Below are 12,139 nucleotides of genomic sequence, written 5' to 3'. Positions count from 1 at the left end.
AGCTGCATATCAGATCATATGAGGTTCTGTAGTCGGATTCCCAAAGATCACATGAAAATGACTCAGCGCGCTGAATAGTTGCCATGTCATAATTGAGCCTTTGTTTGTAGATTTCTTCAATAATTGCGGTGCTCGGACGAAGCCCAGGACCGTATTTTTTCTCTTATTCAACTTGTCGAAATTGGAAGGGCGGGCTCAGGGCCAACGAAGTCAATCGCTGAACCTGCCCTGGCCAATTCGCAAGCCCATTAATTTCCAGTAATACCAGAATGTCCCAGACAAGATAGATAGTGTTGACAATGCTTAGTTCTTTGATTTGGTTTCGGCAAGCGATCACTAGCTTTGACCGTGATTTGTCTGAGCTAAGGTCTTTGATTGCAGCGTGACTGTCGGAGAAGAAGTTTATAGCTTTGCCGGACAAGCTCTGTTGAAGGGCCGATTGTACCCCGCACATAATCGCGAAGATTACTGCTTGGAATACAGTACAGTATATACCTAGTGAGTGAGATTGTTCTAGTCTCATTTCACGACAGTAGACACTCGCACCAGCAAGTCTCTCCATCGGAGAACCGATAGTGCAACAGACCGCTTGCGTTTGTTGTTGTCTTTCCATATAGCCAGACAACCACTTTTCTAGAGAGGGAATCTTCACATGGAATGTCCTGCAAGTAAACTACATGTTAGTGTAATATCGCTGGGAGTAAGAATTTCTTCTCTTATGTAGCCATTAGTGACCACAGTCTTGTATGACTGGTAGCAAGATCAACATGGTTGCTGTCCCAAAGCCCAGTACCCTGTAGTCTGTATGCACATGATAGTGCTTCTTGTTTGAGGTGTATGTGTAGAGGTTTGATATTTAGAAGGGCCACAAGGACAGCAGTCGTAGTTGTGGCGAAAGCACCAGTCAAAGGCATGAGCGCCATTCTTTGCAGATGGCCACTACACAATGCATCCGTATGACAGTATTAGACGTAAAATTGTCGCGTAAATCCAATAGATGTATTTAGGTTTGAAACCCCAGGTCATTCCAAAAGTTCGTCTGCACTGCCCGAAGGCCATGCACACCTACTTGACTCTGGACTTATTGTGAGTAGACCAATTCAGTTTGGAATCCAATATAATTCCAACGTCTTTGACCTGATCTGCACACAGTAGCTCAGAATCAAAGAACTACAAGGGATGAACCTCAGTTGTTGTTCGCTTCTTCGTGAAAAAAAACATTGAAGTTTTGTTTGGGTTAAGTGATAGTTTACTTTGTCGACACCACTGTTCGACAGTTCTTAATGCTTGTTGCATTAAATCAAAGATAGTTCCGATGCAAAGTCCAGTAATTAATATTCGGTAATCGTCAGCCAACCCGTAGCTTGGAAATCCAAGCTCACTGAGTTTCTTCAACAAGCCGTCGGCAACCAGGTTCCATAACATATGTGACAGAACGCCACCCTGCGGACAACCGCAAATACTCAACTTCGATCTCTGCCTAAAATGCGGTTACTAAGCATTGCGTTTATCCAACCCGAGATACATGTAGATACTACATGACCGCGCTTCGCTTCCAGAATAGGCTAGAAGGACACATTGTCAAAAGCTTCTTCAATTTGTAAGAACACATCCAAGCTGGATTGCTTGAGCGAGAAGGCTTTCTCAATGTTGTAAACAACATCGTGAGACAGAGTGATCGTGGATTTCCCACAGTGATATGCATATTGCATTTTATGCAGTGGATACTCAACTAAATTAACGTTCCTGAAGTGATGATCGATTATCCTTTCCAAATCTTTTCGAAGAAAAGAACTTAAGCTGCTAGGCATAAAACTATTAGCTTCTTCAAAGCTTGAGCGCCATCCTTTGGGAATAAATCTAACAGTTATTTCTCGCCATGCGAGATATGCCTGGTAGAAAGATTGTAAACTATAGTCTTTTTCAAGACATGTTTGAAAATATTAAATCCCTTTTGCAGTAGCATGGAAACGATTCTATCTTTTTCAGGCGACAAACCGTTTATTAAGGACTACCACGTCTACATGCCCACTCACAAAGTTGAATGCGACGGTGTAGTCACCGGTTCGAGTTTGTCATGCGTGGGTCTACTGAAACGCGGGGTTGACTGTTTCAAGAACCCCTTGCTCCAGTGAGCAAAGATTTTGAATGGCAATTGCTCTGGACTGGAAAAAAATGGTGTCTTTTTTCAGATCCGTGTCGGGAGACCTTTTGAGGAACCGTTTTGCGTTTAATTGCGTCTTCTTCGACAAGAAATATCTGCCTGTTCGGATGTTTGCGCCAATGAGCATTTGTACAAAAGTGACACGCACGTTTAACCGAGTGTTATCTAAACGTGGTCGAATGTCATCAACAAAATGTGCGTCCAAAAATGACACAATTCTTTGAGTAGATATTAGGGTGACAGTTATTTTCGCGTATTGGAATTTGGTCCATCGCCGGTCATAAAATCTAAGTATAAAAAAATTCTACGAAGCGATTAAATTTAACATGCAAAAGATTTTCTGATGTTATTATTATTATACAAAAAACCGGCTATTTTTCACAATATATGTATGTATGTATTGTTTTATTTTTTTCCTTCAATGATAATTTTTTTTCCTTAGAGATTATTAATCAATTCGACAATAAAACAGAAATTTGATCAATCTTTTGTATACTTTTTGATTAAGCCGTCAAGACCAGTTAGCACCAAATTAACTAAGGTTGCTAGGTACGAATCCTAGCCAGTAAAGCGGACGGGTACGGGTTTTAATCTTTGTTATCCTACTTATTCTACTTAGTAGAATTATGATTCTAATTGAGTAATCCTTGAATATTTCCTTTTTCATTTCATGAGCTGCTCCTTATATGATGATTTATCTCCTTATATGATGATTATATTAATTTATCAATAATCCGCCTTACTGTCCAGTATGAAGCAACAAGCGAATTTAGTTCCGTTTCCATGAAATGAACCCAATCTCAAAGTAGCTTTTGTTGGTTGTTTCGCAAATCGCATGCTAGCTCTCAAAAAGTTTTTGTTATGAAAAGAACTGATTCTACGGCAGGAATATTTTTTTCAATTGCCATTTATTGTTAGCACGGAACGTAACAAACTAAATCAAGCTGCTTGCTTTCATAATGACGAATAATGAAAAATGGTAATCGATTCTTGCATCCATCCATATTTCCATGACTTCCCCACTCTCAATATCAGCCCTTTACTAATCTGGTTTCTCTATTTTTTCAGAAATTCATCAGCGATTTACTGGACCGGGCAAAGACCCTCTGAGCTGGACTGGTCATTTCAGTTTAAATAATGTAATTTTAAATACTTCACAAGTAAGAACACACTTTGCTAAGGAAATGAAAGTGTTAATATAATCTATCGAAAGACAGTTAAGAAAAAGGCGTCCGATCGTCCGATCACGAGCGTCCTTTATTTGATAAGGCAAACTACATAAGGAAAAATAAATTGTACTGCAAAACAAAGGCTCAACACAGCTAATTAAAATCGCAAACGAATTAAACTTTGAAATTGGGTTTCGAGCAGCCTTGGCCAATGTAAGGATAAATATCTTGATAAACTAGTAAGTGAATGATTTAAGTATAATCTTAGGGTACAGTTTTGCCTCAACACTAAGATTAACTGCGTGTTTAGTTATTATTTTACTTTCGGTTAAGGTATTAAGAGGGCTGTTTCAGTTCAGATCACTTGAGTTCTGTAACATCGAAAAACGTTGTTTTTAGATCAGGCTGCTATAGAAATAATACTAAAAAAGATACAATACAAAACAAAACCAAGAAAGATTTGATTTTTCTTCTAAACTTTAATTGTACGGAACTACATAGATTGAGTGAAACAGGCAGAAAAAAAATAGACAGATACAAATTATGCTGTAAGTAATTTAAAGAAACGAAAAAGTTCGCTTACTTTGTAAACTACTTTACGTTTAAGTGTTTCTGAAAATCTTGTTCTAGAATCAGCAAAGTCCTCTTCTTTTTCTTCCGTATCTAATTGGGATTTTTTGTGTTTCATAGTTCAACACTGCCAGGATTCTACCATGCTTCCACCTGGACGTGTGACTGAGTTTTTGCTCAAACAAACTGCGCAGATACTTTTCTGATTGGTTAGATATTTTAATTTGGGTTACTTTCAGTTGATTTCATCTAAACGAATTGGTTATGTAAATCGTTTGATACACGTGTTTCAGTTTAATAAACGATGTTCGCTCCGATAAACATATTCATTCTTGTACGCGATGAAAGCTTTAGAACCGTAAATTTGGGACAGTAATTGGTCAACACGGACAATTCCAAAGAGTCAGTTGAATACGAAAGAGCAAACCTAATGACAAATACGAAACCGACGATTGCACTGACAATGAGGTGAAAATAATGAAAAAGTCAATAACTAAACTAATTCGCTATCATTCATGTTCATATTTAATTTAATGGCTTTTGAAGGACTTTGCTTCTTTCATTCTGATATAAAGTATTGGCTATGTGTTAACTGCTGCTGCTCGAACATTTATTTTATCATCAATCATCATCATGTTATCATATCATCGAAAAGATAGAACAATTACAACAAATTATCTTAACATAAACACATATTACTTCTGCTAAAATAACAGTCTATAAAAATGCGATGTTTGGTAGTGTATTCACTGTTCGACTACTGAAATACTAATACACCCTTACAGAGTGCGAATGATTACAAACCTGGTTTAGAATTGAGCTAGCTCACACCTGTCTAAATTAAAACTGTCAATAAAACCCACTAGCAAAGAAGAATAACTGTCCCTGAAGGTGGTAGAATAGATCCCTTTACACAAATACACAAAAAAAACAAACAATAGAAGTGTAGTATTGAAAGTGAACAATTGAAAGAAAAGTAATAGCTTTAGCTTTTATTGAAAGATAAATAATTAAAATCAGCTCTGTATAAGAAAAATCTATTGATGAGCCGAACCGAGAATTCATTGATCCGAAAACGAAGCAAGCCAAAGCAATTGTTGACATTTTTGACGGCAGTTCATCAGTCCTGCGGGTATCGAATGACCCAATAAATGTGACCCCTGCACACAGACACACATACAGAGAATCCCACATCGTACAATCCCAATGTCTACTAAGATTCTTGCTCAGAAAAGCAACAATAGGAAAATAGAGACCCATCATAGACGACGAAAACAACTCATTCATGAATGGAGTGCGTATAATAGATAGTGTCTCAATTTGCAGTTTGATTTTAATAACCGCAGGGTTCGTGAAAAAATATAAAATACAAAACAGCATAAAGCGATGTGGATTGATAGAAACAAAATAAAAATGCGAAAAAAAACTATAAAATTTACATAAAAATATCAAAAACTTGTTTGTGTTTGATTGAATGTGATAAATCACGTTTCATTTGTTTGGCTCTTTGATACGAAAATATTTCTATATCTACAGTGCTTTCGCTGCCGGAATGCGTTCAGAATTATGCATTTTACATTGTACAGTCATGTTGGTTGGATACTTTTTGACGTATCAAAACTATTCGAGCTGGTTGTAAACTGTAAACAGAACATCGCAGACGACCAACATTGTTTTATGGCCAAACGATCGACAACGACCAACCGGCTGTCATTCACGACGTATGTATTTGATAGAATCACAGAGAACAGACATCCATGGTCGAACAAAAATATTTAAAAAACGTGTGTAAACATTTGAATTAATATACGATAAACACTAGCGCCGCCACACTAACCTATCCCAACTATCCATCAAATCCATTCCGGAACTGGTTCGAAATCTGAATGGATTCAGTATGGAATCTTGCTCAAACAAAACAACCGATTCCGACTCTATCGGTTGATGCATTTGAGCTGGAATTCATGCTGGAAGTCCGAACAGGTTCCGGACTAGTTTGACTGGTTAGAGGAATAACCGCTGTCGATTCTGTCGAACTCAGCCACAAAAAACATGACGACAGTGGAGCGCACCTGGTTTGGATATCCCAACTACCTTCGAAACCGTTAGAGATTTTACCCAAGTTGAATGCTGAAGATGGACGTCTGTTCTCTGTGATAGAATCGTCGACGAACTGCAAACCGACGATATTTACATGGATCTAGCATTCGGCAAAATCAACTTTGATATCGCAGCAGCCAAGGTAGAACAGACTCGGACCACTTCTTTGCTCTTAGACTAACAGCACCGGAGCGTGGGTAATAGCGATTTGCTAACCACCATCATAACACGACACCGCACCGGCGGTTCGTAAACAGGTTGGGAAATGGAAACTTATCGTTTCGGTTTATAGCGAGTGCGTATATTTGATAACTTCTTCCAACTGACGCCAACGTTGCTATTCGGAAGGAAGCAAAGCAAAGGGAAATGTAAAAAATAGGGTCTCGCGATGATTGAATTAAATAACACTTATTTAAAGTTTACTGAAATTACAACAGAATTATTGAAATTAAAAGTTTATTGTTGTTTTAATGAACCGTCGGCGGTAAAACATGATGATGAGTTATGTTCTACCATAGACCATGCGGTAGACTTGAGTGCAACGCCCAACTCCTACTCTGCAGAAGGCAAAGAATTCTTCACATTTCCTTTCGATCATGCCCATATGAGCCTGCCTAGTTCTAGTTTTCCATTCTAAGTTTATAACTGATTCGCTCTAGAATACCTATCCGCCTTTCAATTTCATTGCTTTCGTTTCTCTTAGTCTCAAATTTGCCGAAATAGCCAACAAAATCGATACAGAATTTCAAATTGTTTGAGTTAAAAGTGTTCACCATATTAAACTCTGGTTAGGAATTTTGCACTACCCCGCAGGACCATTGTTTGAAAGCAAGATTCCGTGTTGTCATTTGCCATACTGATAAATTGGAACCAAATTTATAATTTTAAACAGTAAGTGATAATATGATTCCATTTTTGGAATCACCGTATCGATGGCAAAATGTTGGATTAAATTGATACACTGTATCAATTTGCCACAAATTCGTGTGTACCAATTTGCCCCAGGGTACGCACTTAATGTTTATTTCTTGAAGTAGATGTAGTTGTAGTTAGTATTCCATCTCCAGTGATACAACCGATTCTAATTGGAAATGGTTGTGTTATTGGCGCCGGAATACTACAAGTTAAGCTGGGTTGGAATACTACAAGTTAGGTTGGGTGGTTCTAATTCGCATTCCGGCTTCAGTGACACATTCTAGTTAGCCAGAATTCCGGCTCATTTCCGATTGAACTTTACTGGGTGTACGCAAAGTCCGTATAACGATTACTGGAAGTCAGTTAGCCGATAGTAGCGCCGCCTAGCGGCTAGTTGCTGCTTGCTGATGTCCAGAGAAACTATTGTTGGCTCAGCGCAGCTCACAGCTCACGAAAGAAATGACAATACTCCTTTTGTTCACGAGCACAAGATGTGTTTGGTGAATATTGGTTTGGAAGTGAATTTTGATAATTGTCTTAAGCACAAAGCTCGAATCTACATTGGGAACGTGCCATTTGAGCCAACCTCTACTGATTCCTGATTCTAGTTCTAAATTAGATGAGATGTGATGACTATATCAACGTACTCCATGTATCAACCACGGAAAACAACGCAGTTTACTTCAGCAAGTTAATATCATTATTGAAGCCACGCATAAAATGCTACCACTTCATTATTTTTGTTTTACTATATACTATTCTGCCCAAGTTGTACAGTAATGTTTCCATTTCGAGTGGGTACAGTCCAGCGTAACAAGTATTCTTGAATAAGCCCACTATTCTGCGATTCAAAATCGACTTTGAACATTCTTAAAACGCAGATATATTTACCCAACTATACTCTCAGCAATATTTCCACAGATGACGGACATTTGGGCTAAAAATTTATGTAAAAAGTTTATTTATGGGGTATAGTAGGATTCTCACATAGATTAAGTCGCAAATTTTCTCCCATCCGAATATATTTGACTGTAGCGTCCAAAGGACGTATGTCAGATGGCTTTCGAATAATTTAGTAAAACCCAACTTTCTCTGGCATTTCAATATAGTATTATCTCCTCTTCAAAAGCTTCGAAATACAAAAAACGAAAGTCTTCGAAACCGATCGTTCGTAAAAACTGGTTCCGCAAAACAATCGTTGAATGGCCGAAAAGCTTCTTCCACCGCAAGTCTGTTCGTAATATCTAGGATGAGATCTTCTTCATTGCACTCCTGATTCGGAACCGTCGTAGTATATACTACAGACAATAACTGCCGGGCAAACATTAGTTCATAGAATTCTATGAATTCTCATAATTATTATTACATAGAAAATTTTAACATATTTGAACAAAAAATGTCTTATTGAATTCAATTATACAATGTTTATTGCTTCAATCGGCAAAATTAATGGTACGAACATTTTTTTACATTCAAACAATAACAAGAATTAACTTTTAATCTCAATAAACATTTCCAGTTTGAATAATTTTGAAATCATTTCAATAAAATAATTTTTGAAAAAGAGAATGATTTTATTGAATTCAATAAATAAATGTATTTTCTTTCTAGCTATATTTTTTTCACTGAATTAAATCCATACAATAAAATTTTTTTTTTAAAAAATACTTTATTTCATGATTGCAAAAAATATTTAACGTAACCATAATAACAACTACCGGTGTGAAAACAGATTATTATTTTGGCAACCTATTTACCAACGACCGGTGCGAAAACGGGTGTCTAAATATATTATTATCGTTTAGCGTAATCAAAATACATACGCATTTGCTTACGTACCGGTGCTGATAGTCTTACGTCCATAGAAGGCAACTTCAAATCAGCATTAAGGACTATCTATCTGCACCATTTCTCCCCACATTCGGCATCCCGTAAGGAAGCCACCTGGGCTAAGTAATATTTTCCTTTATTTTAATGACGTCAAAACCAGTCTACAAGGAACCCAAATTTCCTTCGTCGACGATATGAAGATTTTCCAGTAGATACAGGATTCAACCGATACCAAATTTCTGAATACGGCGCACAGTGGGACGGAATCAAAAAAAGCCGGACATTGAAAATTTGCGACGAAACTATTGGTTATGGCACTTTGATGTCTTCGGAAAGGTTTCTTTATTTTTTAAGTAGTTTAATGTAATGTTGACAAATTTTGATTTAAGGAGTATATACGCAGATAAAAAAAAATTTCAGGTTGGTGCCAAAATTGATAGTCATGTATGGAAAGTTTGTAGACGAAATGATTTTATGCAACTTTGTTGAAGTAGCGAAATGGCTATCTGTTAAGCGAAAAAAGTGATTGGATGAAATTGAAGTACATGTCGGAATACCCCCTTAAAAAGTTTTTTTTTTATTGTAACATTTTTATTTGATTTTTTACAGTTTTTCAATGTTCTAGAAAGTTGTAAATGCTTTAAAAACACACCTTTTTGTAGAATGGACCAACTCACTATCTCGAAGTTTTTAGGATATAGGCCTGTTTTTTGGTTGTTTTGGGCTAACTTTAAGGGGCTACGGTTTGTAGAGTGGCAGGTAGTAGCAGCTAAATTTATTTATTTGATACATTTATAAATCAGAGGGTGATCTAAAGGGATCCTTGGAATAATGTGTGGTAAAATAGACTAGTGTTTCAATAAATTATTTGTATTATGAAGCATGAAAAATTAACCATTATACTAACTTAATAAACATTTGAAATATTATAGTTTATTCCACATATTCCAACATTCAAAGTTAATTTTTTTGTTATAAAACATGATCATAAGTCATCAGTGTCCTGCCAAGCTTCTTCGTCATTGGATAAACAAGGTATTTCGTTGCTAAGATTACTCGGTTGTATTACGGTTACTACACCTCGTTACTCTCAGCATTGGGAGGAACTATTTATCTCGGACTAACTGTCTGCCAGAGTGGATTACTCTACAATTTTTGAACGCCGGGATCTTCAAGCTCGTATTGGAACTCTACGTAATGACACTCTTCTGCGACTACGTTTGAGGAGAACAAACTACAGTCGCCACAGCACTGTTACCGGACTTCAGCGAATAAACTTAGTTGCCACTCCATTTGACTTCCTCTTGACTAGAAATACGATTAGAGTTTTTCTCGATTAATAAATCACTGATAAGAGTAAAAATTTCTGAAGTGCTCACCCCCCCATTTTTCACAAAGTAGTGAATTTTGAAAAACATGTTTTAATCTTATTGTTTAGGTACCCCTAAACATCTTCATGAAATATTTTATCGTTATTCGAAATATTTATAGTAGTTTTAGTTAATTGAAAATTTATACACATTTTTATTATAATATTTTCTACAGCCAAAGTTTAATTTCGAATTGCACCAAACTCACTGGTAACATTTATATATATATATATATATATATATATATATATATATATATATATATATATATATATATATATATATATATATATATATATATATATATATATATATATATATATATATATATATATATATATATATATATATATATATATATATATATATATATATATATATATATATATATATATATATATATATATATATATATATATATATATATATATATATATATATATATATATATATATATATATATATATATATATATATATATATATATATATATATATATATATATATATATATGTATATATATATATAAATGTTACGTGTACTTAATAAATATAGTTTAGTCAGATTAGATAGCCTATATACAAGAAATTATAAGAAAAGGGAGTTAATAAATTTATAGAACTCCACTACGATGAATATGATTAACTGTCACTTTGAAAATTATAGAACACTATTTGTTAAAACACTTTCATTTTTATACACAACACATAAACTAATTCCTGCCGGAAAATGGGAAAAGAATATGAAAACAAGAAGGAAAGAGAAGGGTATGAAGGTTTTGCTACTTAGTCTAGACGGCGAAAGACTCATTTCCACTTGAAGAGTCCAGGTGTACATACTGATTTGTATGAGTAAATAGTTAGAGTATCAGAAGAAAAGTTAAAGCAGCGTAATAAAATTTTGGAATGGACATAGGAATTTCGAGAAGTCGAATCAGGTATGACGGATAAGACGATGATCATTGGGGTTATATCTAGCGACCTCTTCCCCGTACTGAGATAGTCCACATTTCCATCCTGAACAGGACCCATTAGATTGCACGAGCAAAACGGCACACGGTGAACAGCCGACCAGGCAAGAACTGCAATCCGGACAAGAAACCATCTTTTCTTCGTCGAAGCAATCCACGTGGGTCGGTCACCCACTTCTAAGGCCGTTTACCCACTAGCGAAGCCCTATCAACCCACGTGACCAATCAACCGATTGTAGAATCACACCGATCGTAAAAAAACCATCAACCACCAAACATAACCCCGAAGCAAAATAGCAACGGCACCTTTGCTGAGCATCGGCGAGCACCCGAGATACCAGACACCCACCGAAGATTCAACATACTGATCCTCGGCCCTTCCGACCGACGATCAATGGCGAGATACCATCGTTGCAGAAAACCCCACCAGGCGCAGATCCCGTCATCGCCGGCCGGCCATCCATCCACCCACACACACACACACAATAAAACATTGTAGGTATTAAATATAGAAAATTAAACTGAAGTGCCTTGTGTTTCTGGTTGGTGTCCCTGAGCCGACCTTGAGAGTACAGGCTCTCAAGCTCGAGCTAGCCGTGAGAAAAGAGGCGTTTGATGCCCATCCCAGACGGTCCCGGTGGCTTGACCAGGGACTAGGGGTTTAGTCAAGGTCCTTCTGACTGCGAAGTAACAATTCAGACGACTGTATATTAGAGTGCCAATGACATGGATGAAAAACAGGTGATCCTCGAATTTAATAACCGGATGCAACTCAACAAAAAAAGTTTATCTCAATCGGACGCAATTAAGAGGGTTGCGCAAAACAGCCAAAGTGCAAAAATGTTCACCCGTGAAAAACACAAAAAGACCTTTGGAATTCTCAAAAAAATAATTCGAATTTATTATGCTAAATGGCTTAGCATGTAATGAAACGTCGAGATCTACTGCCACCCAACATTTTGTTTGGAGATAGCCATTATGAAACTTGGGAAATTCTGGATTTGAGTTGATGCTGGGGTTTGAAAAGGCTGCTTTAATTTATTTTCTATGC

At 36.5% G+C, this 12,139-nt stretch overlaps 1 protein-coding gene across 3 annotated transcripts in view; it reads left to right on the top strand.

Annotated features, from left to right (window-relative positions):
* LOC131684118 (protein phosphatase 1 regulatory subunit 14B) overlaps window positions 1-5,358 on the top strand; it is a 214,532-nt gene extending 209,174 nt beyond the window's left edge. For all 3 annotated transcript variants that reach the window (XM_058966688.1, XM_058966687.1, XM_058966689.1), the window contains one exon: window positions 3,233-5,358. In XM_058966688.1, the coding sequence (XP_058822671.1) occupies window positions 3,233-3,274 (42 nt within the window). In that variant the 3' untranslated portion in view covers window positions 3,275-5,358. The remainder of the gene's footprint in view (window positions 1-3,232) is intronic.
* The last annotated feature ends 6,781 nt before the right edge of the window (window positions 5,359-12,139 follow it).

This window comes from Topomyia yanbarensis, chromosome 2 (assembly GCF_030247195.1).
Source record: "Topomyia yanbarensis strain Yona2022 chromosome 2, ASM3024719v1, whole genome shotgun sequence".
NCBI classification, from domain to species: Eukaryota; Metazoa; Arthropoda; class Insecta; order Diptera; family Culicidae; genus Topomyia; species Topomyia yanbarensis.
Note: the sequence above shows the minus strand (reverse complement) of the source record. Positions and strands in the feature narration are given on the sequence as shown.